The sequence below is a fragment of the Sorex araneus genome, chromosome 9, assembly GCF_027595985.1.
Source record: "Sorex araneus isolate mSorAra2 chromosome 9, mSorAra2.pri, whole genome shotgun sequence".
Lineage (NCBI taxonomy): Eukaryota > Metazoa > Chordata > Mammalia > Eulipotyphla > Soricidae > Sorex > Sorex araneus.
Genome location: NC_073310.1, coordinates 33,801,748 through 33,818,107, shown reverse-complemented (window position 1 = coordinate 33,818,107; position 16,360 = coordinate 33,801,748). Strand labels below are relative to the sequence as shown.

Below are 16,360 nucleotides of genomic sequence, written 5' to 3'. Positions count from 1 at the left end.
GGACGTGCAATCTGGATGGTGGCCGATGACGTGATTACTTGGCACCAGCCAGAAGTGGGCTATGGGCGTGACTACTGAGTCACCGGAGACCGAGGGATATGGGCGAGGATCTCAGTACCCAGTCCCGTTGAGTCCAGTGTTCTCACAAAATCCCGCACACATGGGTTTTCCGGAAATTCACTCATGGGTGAGGCTTGGCCCGAGGGTGTGGAAAGTGGTCATGAGTCTGGCAGCGGCTGAGTTGTGGAAGCTTTTGGCTGCCAGGACTGGGTCCCTTGGGGCCGGGAGGGGTCTCACCCGCCCCTCTCTGGGGCATCTCAAGTGAAACAGCCTTACACAGGGTCCAGCGGCATGGTTATGAAGAGCGTCATGTTGCTCCCTTCCAGGAGAGAAGGACGTGTGACCTGGATGGTGGCTGATGAGACGTGATTATTTAGTCCCAGCCAGGGGTGGGTTATGGACATGGCTGCTGAGTTGCCAGAAAGTTCTAGAGTTTTGATTGGATTTTTTGTTGGAGTTTTTTGTCTGTGGGTTGGGGTGGGCTCCTAAGCAGTCCTCAGTGGGACTTGTGGCATTCTCCAGGCTATACTCTGCTAAATGGTTCTGTGCAAGGGTCAAGTGAAGTGATGCTATTTGGGTTGGCAGTGCTCACCGGTCTCTGGGGGGTGAGCATCTCTAGTGATGCTTGAGGAAACAGGAAGTGCTAGTGATCAAACTCAGGACCTCACCCATGCCTGGCGTTCCCTCCAGCCCTTTGTTTTATCTTCCGGGCCCCAGGACTTTTTTCCCTTTTTCCACTGCTTCCACCATTCAACATGGCTGTGGGACCAGCTTCCAGAACTCCATCCTGTTGCAGTGAAGTCACCTTCCCCATGTAAGAGTGTGTGGTGAGAGCCGCTGGATCCATCCAGGCTTTGGCTGCCAGCCCAGCCTTTCTTCCAGCTGACGTCTCACGAGGTCAACCTCTCAGTGTCCTGCAACACATTGGATCTTATCAGTGATCCACTGTGATCCTGCCCCATGGTGTTCTCAGGAATCTGGCACCTTTACCTCTATTCTGGTCTGTTCTTTAAGTTTATGGAACCTACTTGTGTGTCCCTGATACTGGTTATGCTGTGCCCAATTCTACAATAGGGCCTTTGTCTCTGGAGTGCGTGTTACTTTGGCGGCTTCAGCCTAGAGGTATAAAAACTCTGATTTTGTTTTATTTGGGGCTTGGGGCCACCACGGTGTTACTCGGGAGCTACTCCTGGATCTGCTCAGAGTTCACTCCTGGTGGTGATAAGGGGACCTTGTGGAAGTGGGATCACCCTCATGCAAGACCTTACCCCCGTCTCTGACCCAGTTTTTAAGTAGCCCTTTAATGCTCTGGTGGTTCTGCATCTGAAGTCCAGACTTGATAAACTCTGTCCTACAGAGGCCAGTACGTACGTCACCTTTATTTTTTTTAATAAATTATTTATTTTTAATTAGTGAATCACCGTGAGGGTACAGTTACAGATTTATACATTTTTGTGCTCATGTTTCCCCCATACAAAGTTCAATAACCCATCCCTTCACCAGTGCCCATTCTCCACCACCAGTAAACCCAGCATCTCTCCCACCCTCCCCAGTCCCGTCTCCCCCCCACCCCACACTGCCACTATGGCAGGGTATTCCCTTTTGTTCTCTCTCTCTGATTAGGTGTTGTGGTTTGCAATAAAGGTGTTGAGTGGCCATTGTGTCTAGTCTCTAGTCTATATTGGGCCCGCATCATCTTTCCCCCGCATGACCTCCGACCACATTTTACTTGGTGTTCCCTTCTCTGAGTTGCCCAGAATGAGAGACCAGTCTCCAAGCCATGGAGACAACCTCCTCGTACCTCACCTTTAGATGCAGTTCACAGCTACCCTGCGCAGCTTCACATGGGAGGAGCAAGTGGCAGGTTGAGGTCCCTTAGATCTCACGGTGCCCACAGGCCCCGCAGCACCTACACCACCACCATCTGTGGTGTTTGCAGACAGCTTGTCTGCCTTTTCTGGATGAACAAGAACAGTCGGCAGAGGACCAGCCCGGTTCTAAATACACTTTGGTGGTGGATCTGCAAAATTCTACAGGCTTGCTTTAGGCAAAGTGTACATGTTCACAATGTGTGGGCACTTGCAGCGTGCATTCAGTGGCCCTGAGCTGCTTCCCCACCCCAGGCCGCCACCACCAACAGACACAAGGAGGGAACAGGGCCTCCAAGATGGTTGGTGATCAGTCCACTTCATTCCAATCTCCGTTCCGCTTTATTCCATGCTCCCCACAATCTCACTGAGCGCCCACTCCGGTCTCACACTGCCCCTCATCCTGTCTCCTACTTTGCCCCAAGTTGGTCTCTCTCTGCCAGTCTTGCAGCCTTATTCATCGACCCACTGACCCAATTCCCCAGAGTTGGGGGTAGCAAATACACCTAGGTGAGATAGCACAATCAGCATATGTAGAACCTTCCGTCTGAGGAAGCTCTTCTAGGACAGTATCTTATCCTGCTAGGAGATCTGCCCAGTCCAAGAGCAGAATTTCATCTAAGGGCGTTATTTCTCCTTCCCCTAGTCCAGATCCATTTTAAAAAGTCATTTTAAACTTACTTCTTAATAATCTTCCTAGTCATTTTGTATGGACCCGATAAGAGATACGTAAAGCCTAAAGAGTGGCTCTCTTGGGGACATCTTGCTGTAGATCCCAGACTACAGTCCTCAGCCCTGATTAGTCCTCTCTAACCCCAGCAGGGTCTGTATGCAGTTTTTTTTCTTTGAGTCATGACAGAATTTGTCCATGACTGTGCTCTTAACTTACTATAAGTTTTATGGCACATGGCCTGTCCCATTTTGGTTTCAGGGTAGCTTTCAGCTTGCCCTGGGACCATCCAATTCCTTCATCAGGACCCTCCTTTGGAGGTGCTGGGAACTAAGGACAACTGCGACTTAAGTCGAGTAAATATGACAGATGCCCAGGAGTAAATATTATTCGGAGTCAGTTAACTCCCAGGTTATGAAAGCATAGCATTAACTGTCTTCCTGTGTCTATACAAAAAGGACATTGTTCTAAAATAAACTATGCAAAGGACATATGCAAAGGGAAAGAGAAAAAAAAAAGCAGTATTTCACTTATAAATACAAAATGCAGAGTCCTTAAAAGAACCTGACCTTACAAGTCACAGGGTCTGGTTTGGTGATATAGGTGATGAACAGGGGAAGCAGAGCACAGAGAAGTTAAAGATAAACACAGAGGAATGGGAATGCCTTGGGAGCACTGTGATGGGTGTGTCTCAGTAAACCTAAGCTCCCTGCAGCAAGAGAGAAAAGACAAGGGAGGAAGGATGAACCACTGTTATCCTACAGCAAACTAGATGAAAGAAGAACAGTAACCTATCATTGGTGTCACTGCAGAAAGAGGCACTGTTAACTGAGAAGCACAATAGAGGTGTATGTGCTCGTGAGAATAAGTGGAATTTCACTATTTAAAAACACGCTTCTAACCACAGTGCCTCAAAGGAAGGAGAGGAGAGAAAGGGAAAGGAAAAGTGTCTGCCCCAGAGACAGACTGGGGCTCTGGGGTGAGGTCGGGGGGCAGGGAGGAAGGGAAACTGGACATTGGTGGCAGGGAAATGTACACTGGTGAAGAGGTGGGTGTGGGAACATTGTGTGACTGAAAATCATGAACAGCTTTGTAACTGTGTCTTATGGTGATTCAGTTGAAAAAATGCTCTCCCCACCCACCACCATCCCCTGTTACCCCCCCCACCTCCATGATAGAAAAAAAAAAAATTCTTAGTTCCTTTTCCCTGGAATCATTCATCTAGTTTTGCTGTTTCCAAACACTGTCACTCACTCTGTCTCAGAATAGGCCAGTATTTTTTTTTTTTTTTTTTTTGCTTTTTGGGTCACACCTATCGTTGCTCAGGGGTTACTCCTGGCTCTGCCCTCAGGAATTACTCCTGGCAGTGCTTAGGGGACCATATGGGATGCTGGGGATTGAACCCAGGTTGGCCGCGTGCAAGGCAAACACCCTACTCGCTGTGCTATCACTCCAGCCCCAGGGCAGTAATTTTTGAGGTAATCAAAGTAACCCCTGTCTGTCTCTGCTGGTCAGTCCATGCTGTGCTCTGCAGGAGCCCCACCGCGTCCTAAAGGGCTTCGTGTTCAGAGGGTGGTGTTTCTTCTCTTCGAGGTGTCAACGGAAACAGTGGCGAGTGGATCTGCCAGCTACCAGTGTGGTGATCACGTTTCACAATGAAGCCAGGTCGGCCTTGCTGAGGACAGTGGTCAGGTGAGCACTACCTGGCCCATCCCTGTCCATTTCCACATGTGGTAGCTTCTGGGAGGGAGTGGACTACCCTAGCCGTGCACAGAGCTTAACCCTGACTCTGTACTCAGGGATCACTCCTGGAAATACGTGGGGACCATAGGTGATACCAGGGATAGAATCCATGTCAGCCACATGCAGAAGGCAAGTGTTTTAACATTTTCACTGCACTCTCTCTAATCCTAAAGTTGCAGCTTTTGAGAGCAGAGAGTTTGAGCAGTGCCCTGGCGATGATCTTATCCACAGGTTGTGAGCCCAACACCACTAGACTGGGGTTGTCTGGGTAAACACACAAGCCACTAGACCATAGAGCACAAGGAGGGGTCAGTGTCTCTTTCTGCCAAGGACTGACACCATGATAGGAAAATTGCCTGCCCCGAATGATATCCCAAAGACCAGTTACTTTCATCTTTGTCTTTTCTCAGTGTACTTAAGAAAAGCCCACCCCATCTCATCAAAGAAATCATCTTGGTGGACGACTATAGCAATGACCGTAAGTACCAAGACCAAATCTCACCCTGAGTGGCCCTTCTCTCGAATGCCAGCTTTTCTACAGTGTGGTTGCTAGTGATAATTTTCATGAAAAGATAGATAATAAGGGCCTCGGAAAGAAGAGGGGTCTCTGTGAAGGTAAAAAAAAAAATACTAGGGACTGGAGCAATAGCACAGCGGGTAGGGCGTTTGCCTTGCAAGCAGCCAACCCGGGTTTGATTCCCAGCATCCCATATGGTCGCCTGAGCATGGCCAGGAGTAATTCCTGAGTGCATGAGCCAGGAGTAATCCCTGTGCATCGCTGGGTGTGACCCAAAAAAGCAAAAAAAAAAAAAAATTACTAGTCTGTCAGTGATCAGGAATCCCAATGCTTGAAAACAAAGCCCTTAAGGACTTTGAAGTTCATGCTACTCTCTGCTGTTCTTTTTCTAGCTGAGGATGGCGCTCTCCTGGGGAAGATTGAGAAAGTACGGGTTCTCAGAAATGATCGCAGAGAAGGTAAGACACTTTGTTAAATTCAGGACCAAGACAGTTGGATTCCTACTTTTCCAGAGTCGAGTAATAACTTAAACATTTCATCCAAAAAAAAAAAAAATTGTCTCCTATTTTTCTCCTGCCAAAGCCTCTTGAAAGTTCTGCCAGTAAATACTGGATGAACATTCAGCGTTTAACTAGTGGAAATTATATACCAGAGCAAGAGTTCAAATTACATTTTTATTTATGTATTCGGAACTTTTTTCCCCCACCCCACCATCTACACAGAAAGTCTTATCAGCCCCTTGAGTACTAGAGTTAGGAAAAAAAATAAAGACTTTTGCATTGAGAAATTTAATGACTCCATACTCCAGGCAGGCATCTGATGAAATTAATTGGAATTCAAGTTTGGTAGCCTGCTGTGTGTGTGTGTGTGTGTGTGTGTGTGAGAGAGAGAGAGAGAGAGAGAGAGAGAGAGAGAGAGAGAGAGAGAGAGAGAGAGAGAGAGAGAGAGAGAGAGAGAGAGAGAGAGAGAGAGAGAGAGAGAGAGAGAGAGAGAGAGAGAGAGAGAGAGAGACTGCAATTACACACTTATTGGATTTTGCAAATGCCTACTTCAAAACCTGCTGTCAGTCTTGTCTGGGCCGGAACTGGTCTGTAGCTGAGTCTGCTCTCCTGGCAGGTATAAAAGACTCCAGACAGGGGAAGTATTACTTTGAAGTGTCTGGGGAAAAAGGCTTAAAGCATAATATAATTAGCATTTAGTGCACCAGTGCTGGTTTAGAGTTTGCTTAGCTGAATCCTAGGTTCCACGATGGTCCTAAGAAGAAATCTTTCAGTATAGTATTGACAAGCTTTAAAACATGAGCTGTTTTTGCAATTTGAGCTGTTTTTGCAATTTGAAGATGATTTTGTTGATCCTACAATAGTGCTTGTGTTTTTTGATCGCTTTATGTCTTTCTTCTGGTTCCTTGTTGCAGACCCGCTGGAGTCAAGGAAAACAGCTTTCCTTAGTGGGAATCTCATCAGCCAGTAAAGTTATTGAGCCTGTTAGGGTAATGTCATCAGCTCCATATTAAAACCAACAAAGATCTGTGAGCACAGATGTTCAATGTACATAAAAATGGGATCAGACTTGTTCTTCATCAGCCTTTGTTTGCTGGACTTACACACTTAGATTAAGCCAAAATCATGAGATCAGCCCAAAATGTTGCATTACATTTACCCCTTTAAAAACTGCACATTAACTCCTTGAATTTATTACTGTCTACCAGCAGAATAATAATTTTAAAAAAAGAAAGAAAGGAAAAAGCAGCTGAAGACACAACAATTTTTTTTCTTTTTTTTTTTTTTCTGTCTTTCATTTTTGGGCCATACCCAGCAGTGCTCAGGGGTTACTTCTGGCTTTGAGCTCAAGGATCAGTCCTGGCCAGGTTCGGGGAAACCATATGGGATGCCAAGATTTGAACCCAGATCGATCTCATGCAAAGCAAGTGCTCTCCCCACTGTGCTCTCTCCAGTGCCCAGAAAAAATTATTTTTCACATTGGTATTTTATAACTGTGACAGATCACTTACCTTATCAGAGAATGCTTTTAACCTGCTTGGATATCATAGTAATGCTTCCAAAGGTGAACTTTTCATTTGTTTTAAGTTAGATATTCACTTAGATAAGAACTGGATGCTTAGTTTTTTGTTTGTTTTTAGAACTTGATGCTTAGTTTTGAGAGGGAAAAATGTTACAGTAAGTCGGTGTGGAATAGATGAAATAACTGGCAATACCCCACACTCTAATAAATATATACTTGTATGAGTATATGTATCTATTTGGCCATATAACAAGTATTTACAATGATACAGTGATAGAAGATGTAAAATCAGGCTTGCTCTTCAAGGCCCATCATCTTCCTTGAATATGTATCTTACTTATTTGTCTCTGTGTCTCTTTGCTTTTTCCACTCTGGTGAAGTCTATATTCTCTCTTGAATACTTAATTCCTCTCCTTTCTTTTTCCTCACATCAAAATAACTTTCAATGAAATCTGTCTTGCTTCACTTAAAAAAAAAAAGATGAAGGTGGTGCAAAATCAATCACATAAAAAAGTCGCATAAAATGTTATTATAGTAAAAAAGCTGTCTTAGGTGTAATATAAGAAATGAGGATTTTATAATAACAATAATTTCTTAATATGGCTATTTACAGTCATGGGTAATTAAAAAGTCATGCTTTGAATAAAATTCACTAGATTTCTAGAGTCAGGCCTTGTCATGTGCATTTTTAAGCCACTTAGATGATTCTGATGTGCTTTCAAAAGTGAAAACCTAGTCCTTCTTTCTCATTTTACAGATAGAAATATAAGAGCCCAATTATAGTATGTGGCTTTCATGTTCATAACCTAAGTTCTGCCTTTTTTCCTATCTTGACTATTTCTGGATTAATTTGTATTTCCCCCAAATTTATTGATAATATTATAAATGCATAACTATTAATTTGATGTCTATAAGCATACTGACTTAAAATATGTTTATATTGAAAAATGATTGTTGTAGTGAGTTTTAATAGCCTCACTCACCACAATAACAAATTTTTTTCTTATGATGAGTTTCAAGATTTACTCTCTGTCGTTAACTATAGTCACCATGCTATAGTTAACTGTAGTCACCAAACTTAGTTTCTCTTATAATTGGAAGTGTGTATGTTTTGATCAAATTCACCCACACTTGACTCCCAACTTCTAGCAACCACCAAACTGTATTTCTCTGCATTCAATGTTCTGAATCTGCTCGGTATTTTTCTTCATCTATCTGACTTATTAAGATAATAAGTCCTTCATGTTGTCACAAATATCAAGCCCTTAAAGTCCTTCATGTTGTCACAAGTAGCAAGATTTCTTTCTTTTATATAGCATTATATTTCCTTTTGATGTTGTGTGTGTGTGTCCTAAGGATAGATCATATTTTCTTATGTAAACAATGCTGTTCTGAACAGTGGAGTGTTGATATATCTCCCACAAAACAATACCCAGAAGTGAAATTTCTGCATCATGTGGTAGTTTTATTTTAAATATTTTGAGTTTTATTTTAAATATTTTAATATATTTTAAAATAAAAATATATTAAATATTTTTATTTTAAATATTTAATATTTTTAAAAAAATTTAAATATTAAAATATTTAAATAAATATTTAAATATTTTTAAATATTATTTAAATATTTTAAAACTTTCATGCTGTTTTCCAGAGTGGCTGCATCAGTTTATGTTCCCACTAACACTGGTCAAGGATTCCCTTCCTCCATATCCTAACCAACACTTCTATTGTTTGTCCTTTTTATGATAATCATTGTAATTGGTAGGAGGTAATAATCCAATTTCCCCATTTTCCCTCCCACCACCAGCCTCCTTCTGTAACAGGCACATTTTCCTTTTAGATGCTGTGGTTACGGTACTGTTCTTACAGCACATACAGTCTGTAAAATCATATAAAGCCCATTTTGACTACTGTAAAGAACCTTAAAGCATTCTTATTGATTGTGAATAGTTGTGTCATTTGCATGTCTGTAAAGACCAGCGTAAGAGTCAGAGTCAAGCAGGATATCACCTACAGACAAACACTATTTATAATAAGATTTTATGTGGTAATCAAATATTTGTTACTAGATCACAAATATACAGACCAATAGCTTAACTCATCTTGTGTAAAAATCAAGCATGTGATAAGTCTTGTGACAGCTTGTGATAAGTCTTTGAAGACCAATATATTTGCAACATGGTTACCATTAAATTATCAGTTAAAGTCAGCATCATTAGCACTTTTAAGTGTCTGGTTGACACCTTACTTAGCCCAGCTAATTGGAAAACTCTTGCAGTCAGAGGAAAGTGTTTCTTGAAGTGCTGCATTTCATTTGCTTGATAAACGAGATATAAGTTATGTAAAGACCTTTTCTCAGAAGGCATCTTTACTTTCTCAAAAAGTCATCTTCACAGCCATCCAATTAACTTCACAAAAAGAAGTTGGAATTAGACTGGTCCTACCACACAAGTCTGCCATTAGTGAGCCCTGTAGGGCTGGAGCCATAGCACAGCGGGCAGGGCGTTTGCCTTGCATGCGGATGACCCGGATTCAATTCCTTCGCCCCTCTCGGAGAGCCCGACAAGCTACCGAGAGTATCTTGCCCGCATGGCAGAGCCTGGCAAACTACCCGTGGCATATTCAATATGCCAAAAACAGTAACAACAAGTCTTGCAATGGAGGCATTACTTGTGCCCACTCGAGCAAATCGATGAGCAGCGGGATGACAGTGATACAGTGATACAGTTGGGTGGGGCTGTAGAGCTGAGTCAGGGTTGATACACGTGCTGAGTGTATGATTTTTGTTGCTTTTTCCCTCAGATTCCATGGGTTCTCCCCACTAATGTAATTTTGAATTCACTTCTACAGGTCTGATGCGCTCCCGGGTCCGGGGGGCTGACGCAGCTCAAGCCAAGGTTCTTACTTTTCTGGACAGTCACTGTGAGTGCAACGAGCACTGGCTGGAGCCCCTCCTAGAGAGGGTTGCTGAGGTGAGGAGCTCAGCGGGAGGACCCGGGCTTCAGCTGGGGTTTTCTGTCATGGCAGAAAGGATGCCTCCTTTACTTGTGTTCAGAATTTCACTGCAGGACTCTCCTGGTAGGTGGGCAAAACATTTTGCCACATAGGAAAATTGCAGTGCAGTTTTCAGCTGGGGAAACCTGATGAGTGTAAGACGGTACTTCTCCTAGGAGGGTTTTCCTTCCTGCTGCAGCTCTTCAGTGCTCTCTGTTTTCGTAAGTGGCGAGGTGCTCAGTATGGTCCTTGATCTCTCCAAAATGTTATTTTTTTAAACTTTTTTTTTTTTTTTGCTTTTTGGGTCACACCTGGCGATGCACAGGGGTTACTCCTGGCTCTACACTGAGGAATTACTCCTGGCGATGCTCAGAGGACCCTATGGGATGCTGGGAATCGAACCCAGGTTGACCTCGTGCAAGGCAAATGCCCTACCCACTGTGCTATCGCTCCAGCCCCCAACATTTTTATTTATTTATTTATTTTTTAATTAGTGAATCACCATGAGGGTACAGTTACAGATTTACACATTTTCCTGCTTGTGTTTCCCTCATACAATGTTTGAGAACCCATCCCTCCACCAGTGCCCATTCTCCACCACCAATAAACCCAGCATCCCTCCCACCCCCCAGTCCCATCTCTCCCTGCCCCACCGTGCCTCTGTGGCAGGGTATTCCCTTTCGTTCTCTCGCTCCAATTGGGTATTGTGGTTTGCAATAGGGGTGTTGAGTGGCCATTGCGTTCAGTCTCTAGTCTCCTTTCAGCACGCATCTCCCTTCCCACACGTGGTCTCCAACCACATTTTACTTGGTGTTCCCTTCTCTATCTGGGCTGCCTTTCCCACAGCATGTGAGGCCAGGTTCCAAGCCATGGAGACAACCTCCTGTTACTTATTTCTACTATTCTCAGCCCCCAACATTTTTTTAAATGATTTATTTATTTTGCTTTTGGGGGCACACCCAGCGGTGCTCAGGGGTTTTTCCTGGCTCTGCACTCAGGAATTACTCCCAGCAGTGCTTGAGTGACCATAAAGGATGCCGGGGATCAAACCCGGGTCAGCCGCTTGCAAGACAAACACCCTCCCCACTGTCCTATCACTCCGGCCCTCCAAATTGAGTCTTTACTGCTTTTCTGCCAACGGAGGGTGGGAGTACTCAGCTAGGGAAGCTCAGAAGGGCATAAGGCTCTCGCCTCCAGCTATGCTGCTGCCTGTGAGAACCAGCCTTTGTGAAGGGGCAAGGGGGCAACAGTGACCACTTCGGGACAGGAGGTGTCTGTACGGGTGATCTGTGGGCACACTTTGTGCAGTTTAGCCTTCAGAATGCTTATAACAAGTATTCTCTCTGCCTTTTTGTCGTTTCTCTGGCCTTCTGCTGGTTTCACTGTCTGTTGTCTTCCTTCTAAGAAAACTCCCCTTAGGGTAATACAGCAAACTTAATGAAAGTACAGGAGAAATCTAAGGTAAACAACTCATTCCTTTCTACAGCATAGCCAAGATAATTGATGGGAAGTAAGTTAGGAAATATTAAATAGCCTCAAGGTCCTAGTAATTATGATCATTCTACTTGCTACCATTTATTAAGTGCTGGATACGTGACAGGTGGGAAAGCAGATGGAGAGAGGGGGGCGTCTCCCAAACGGCCTCATGTTATTCTTTCGTGGGGAAGGATTCTTGTTTGGGGCTTTAATCCTTACTCTTTTCTTTATTTGCATTGCAGGACAGAACGCGCGTCGTGTCACCTATCATTGATGTGATTAATATGGACAACTTTCAGTATGTGGGGGCATCTGCTGACCTAAAAGGCGGTAGGTGCCGTTCGTGTTCTATCCTGACGCTTTTCTGTCCGTCCTGCATCTGAACACTACTGCCCCTCGATGTTGTGCTGTGAGTGGCAGGAGCGGTCAGTTTGCACTGTCTGTGCGTGTGCCCCAGGCAGAGAGCGTGCCTGTGCTTGATGAATAGATTCCCACTGGGAGTGAAAAGTAGCATTGCTTCCTTTAAGGAGCTCTCTCTTTCCTGTTGTTCTCTTATCTCTTTAACCTGTCGCTGTTGTTGACACGGTGGTTTTGTACACACAATTTTGTTGTCATTTTTTTTTTTAATCAGAGAAGATTAAGTCTTCCCCGTAGGACTCTGGATGTCAATACTTCAGAGCTGACAGGCTGTGTGTGTTGAATGCCACACTGCCAAGGATTTGTGGAATTGAAGGAGCCTTGGAACCCAGACCATTCCTGGGGAACACTGTTCTGAAAGGCTCTGTGAGACTGATGGCGGTGCAGGAACCGTACCAGCCCTTCCGAGGGGGTGCTCATGTTACACTGACTTCCTGAGAAAAGTGTCTGTCCTCTGGATTGGTAGAGTGACGATCTTTACTTCAGTGACAGGTGCACCAGACTGTGAAACTCTGAGCACCAAACTGTGAGCCACTGTTGCTCTGCATAGCCTGAGAGCTGTTAGAGCCTCTGCCTTTGTGGTCCCTGTTCATTTTCTGCACCCAAGGTCAGTGAATCCTGTCCTAGAGATTCAGCACCTCAGTAGCTTTATGTAAGATGGGGGCCACCTTTCCCCACCCCCGTCTTAAAACTTAGCCCTTTATAAGAAGAGACACATAGACTGAAGATTGACCTGCAGTCTCACCACAAAAAAGAGAGAAAGAGGAGGCTGGAGCGATAGCACAGCGGGTAGGGCGTTTGCCTTGCACGCGGCCGACCCGGGTTCGAATCCCAGCATCCCATATGGTCCCCTGAGCACAGCCAGGGGTAATTCCTGAGTGCAGAGCCAGGAGTAACCCCTGTGCATCGCCAGGTATGACCCAAAAAAGCAAAAAAAAAAAAAAAAAGAGAGAGAGAAAGAGAGAGAAAAGGAGGGAGGGAGGGAAATGAAAAAAGTTATTAACACTATACAAAATGAGTTGAGCTTCAGAAAACAAAATTCTGAGAAATTTGTTCATGTTTCTCAAAAACCTGCTCATGGGAACTGGGCCGCTGGGACCCCCTGCCTTCCTCAGGGAGTACTGTCGTGTCTCCTCCTGCTCCTCAGTGCCCTGTCTGAGAAGAGCAGAGAGGGTAGCCACAGAGGAGCAGGGTGGGATTGGGTCAGCAGAGTGACCAAGCAGCTCCCCTCTGCCAGGGCACCAGCAAGAGGTCTGTCATGCTGGGTAGCCTCCCCTAGAGCCAGGGAAATAAACCAGGAAAGATTTATAACAAATGCTGGCAAGGTCTCTGGGCTCTAAAGAGGACTTCAGCTACCAGAAAGCTTAAGTATTGAGAAAGACTGATCTTTTGGGGAGTTGAAAGAGCTGATACTCGAGGAGTTCTTTCTCCTTGAGCAGCTACTTACGTGTAAAGAAGTGTGAGGGTGGCGGGTCACCTGTTGGATCAGAGATCAAGACCCAAATTTACTTATAGGATGTCTTCTGAGTTCTCTTTCAGAAAGAAAAACAAAAGCTTAGAGCAGATTCTTTATACTGGATATGATTTGTGTTTTTCAACCATACACGTATGGTTTTTAAAATGAAGTTAGGGGCTGGAGTGATAGCACAGCAGGTAGGGCGTTTGCCTTGCATGTGGCCGACTCAGGTTCAATTCCCAGCATCCCATATGGTCCCCTGAGTATCGCCAGGAGTAATTCCTGAGCGCAGAGCCAGGAGTAACCCCTGTGCATCGCCGGGTGTGACCCAAAAGGCAAAAAAAATAAAATAAAATAAAATAAAATGAAGTTAATATGGGCTGGAGCGATAGCACAGTGGTGGGGCGTTCACCTTTCACGCGACCAACCCGTGTTCAATTCCTCCGCCTCTCTCAGAGAGCCTGGCAAGCTACCTAGAGTATCACACTCCCACGACAGAGCCTGGCAAGCTACCCATTGCGTAGTCGATATGCCAAAAACAGTAGCAAGTCTCACAATGGAGATGTTACTGGTGCCCGCTCGAACAAATCGATGAGCAACTGGATGACAGTGACAGTGACGTGTGGCACTGAGGCAAATTGCTCAAATGGAGATGGGTCTTGAGTACTGACTAGACTGACAGAACCTTGCAGATGCTGTCTAATGAGTCACATAGTGCCCAGAAATTATCTACTCGTGTGCCAACAGTTTTGTCTGCTGACAGCTAGGGACTTCCATTAGGGCAGTTCTCAGTACGGCCGACACCTGATGGCTGGGTACAGGGACCAGGCTTTGCAGTCTGGAGTGCTCTGTGAATTTTGAATGTGTATCCAAAGTCGCCATGGTTACCAAATGTTCAAACTTGCTACATCTCTGGGGCTCTTTTTCATCTCCAAGTTTTCCTTCCTCCATCTCACCTCACTGCAGTTTTGTCTCCTGTGTGATTCATTTGCAGCTAAGAGATGTTGAGGCGATGAAATTTATAGGAATCCCTCCTTATGTCCTCTCATGATGTGTTGCCTTGTGCTGGGGAAGTGTGAGAGGCAGGTGGCTAAGTTATCCAGCTAACTTTTTATATATCACCTCCTTCTTCCAACCACTTTTCCCTTCCACACTTTTGTTCTTTGGGGCTTGTTCCCCTCCACTGGCTATTTTTCTTTAACTTTTCAGTGAGTCTCATCCGTCCAAATGTCAGATAGTCTTATAGACTGAGCATCATGCCTACTTAATACCTCTGTAGCAAACCACAACACCCAGAAGGAGAGAGAGAGCAAAAGGGAATGCCCTGCCTCAAAGGCAGGGTGGGGTGAAGGGGACGGGGTGGGGGTGATGGGAGGGATGCTGGGGCCATTGGTGGTGGAAAATGGGCACTGGTGGAGGGATGGGCACTCGATCATTGTATGACTGAATCTCAAGCATGAAAATTTGTAAGTCTTTAACTTTATCTCACAGTGATTCATTAATAAAAAAAATTATATGACTGCAATCTGGGAGGGAAAATTAAAATTAAAAAAAATGTCAGATAGTCTTAAACTGAGGGTCAAGGTAGTTGGGGCACACAGCAGTTCTTGTCAGCTCCACGTGTTCTCTTCTGTCGCTGGCAGGTTTTGACTGGAACTTGGTTTTCAAGTGGGATTACATGACCCCCGAGCAGAGAAGAGCCCGGCAAGGCAATCCCGTTGCCCCCATCAAGTAAGTACCAGACATCATGTAGAGTGTCCCTAGCAGGGGAACCCTGGGCTCTGGGCTCCCAGTTTCTCAGACACCCACTCAAATTCTTCATTAGATCTTATGCCTCCTCAAGGAACCGTATCTGTCACCTGATCACTGGGAAAAACACAGAGATTTCTTTTCCCCAGCCCAGCCTGGGTTCTGTGTACAGAGCAAAGCAAAGTTGCCACTTTTCTGTGTTCGGTCAGATGTGTTATATTGAGCATTTTCCACAGCTGGGTCTATCTTCAGGTTGACCTCAGAGGCCAGAGGAGGGGGTGGGCGGCAGGCACGCACATGTCTCTCTGCCGCTGCCTGTCCTGGTCTGTGGTGCTTCCTCAGCAGCCATGCCCCCCTGTGTCTTGTGCTCTCTAACACCTGTCTATGGAATCCCCAGGCTGTGACTTAGCTTCATGGTGGAAGCCAGGCAGGATGATGGGACCCAGAGCTAAGTAGGGGGAAGCTTGCTGCCCGTACTGAGTGGATGAGTAAGTGTTTATCCCCGCCCTTCGCCCTGAGTCTCCAGGGCCTCTCGAGTAAACCAAGGGTCTCAGTCAGTGGTCTACTACTAACCCTTCTCCGAGCTGATGAGATGAGGACAGTGGTGTTCCTCTCTAACAGACAAACCTGCCCCGTAACATGCTAGGGGAGTAGGCATCACCAGGGGTGTGGTTTGGGGACAGTCCTCTGAGGAAAAGCACAGAAAGTCTACTTACCGGTGGACTCTTGTCATTGAATATTCTGGCCTCCAGAGTCTATCTCCCTTAAGGAGACTTGGTGCAACCCCATGTACTCACATGTACTCTGGTAGCATGTCAGCATGGCAGGTAGGGAGATGAGAGGGACACCCAGAACTCTGACCCTTGAAGGTCAGCTTATAAGGTTGACTTTGATGGAATGGATGCCGGTAATCTAACCTTGACCTCTGACTTCTTTCTCCCTTTCCTCTCATCCTCTCTGCCACTTTAGAACTCCCATGATTGCTGGAGGGCTGTTCGTGATGGATAAGTTCTATTTTGAAGAACTGGGAAAATATGACATGATGATGGATGTGTGGGGAGGTGAAAACCTGGGTACGTATAAGCCTTGAATCTTCAGACACACACAGTTTCCAAGTGAAACTTCGAAAGTTTGAAAAATTCCTCAAGCAAGGGCATGTGTTAATCCAGGGTATGACTTGGAAAGAGTTTTAAAGATATTAGAATTCCTGGGGCAAAAGTGGTCCCCAGGTAAGTATAAAATCCACTCCTTTCACTCTTGAAAGTGTCTTGGGTTAGAAGATAGAATGAGTCACCCCAGGACCAGGAAGGTGGCTCTAAGGGCTGACATGCAAGCTTTGCATAAGGCAACACCAGTTTCAGTGCCAGCACTGCACGGTCCCTCCAGGC

General features: G+C 45.2%; 1 protein-coding gene across 1 annotated transcript in view; it reads left to right on the top strand.

The window, feature by feature from the left end:
• The window catches only part of GALNT2 (polypeptide N-acetylgalactosaminyltransferase 2), a 224,189-nt gene that overhangs the window by 184,747 nt on the left and 23,082 nt on the right, over nt 1-16,360 (top strand). Inside the window, exons 4-10 of the mRNA XM_055146756.1 lie at nt 4,192-4,290; nt 4,752-4,819; nt 5,251-5,316; nt 9,731-9,852; nt 11,593-11,680; nt 14,867-14,954; nt 15,942-16,045. Of these exons, the coding sequence (XP_055002731.1) occupies nt 4,192-4,290; nt 4,752-4,819; nt 5,251-5,316; nt 9,731-9,852; nt 11,593-11,680; nt 14,867-14,954; nt 15,942-16,045 (635 nt within the window). The remainder of the gene's footprint in view (nt 1-4,191; nt 4,291-4,751; nt 4,820-5,250; nt 5,317-9,730; nt 9,853-11,592; nt 11,681-14,866; nt 14,955-15,941; nt 16,046-16,360) is intronic.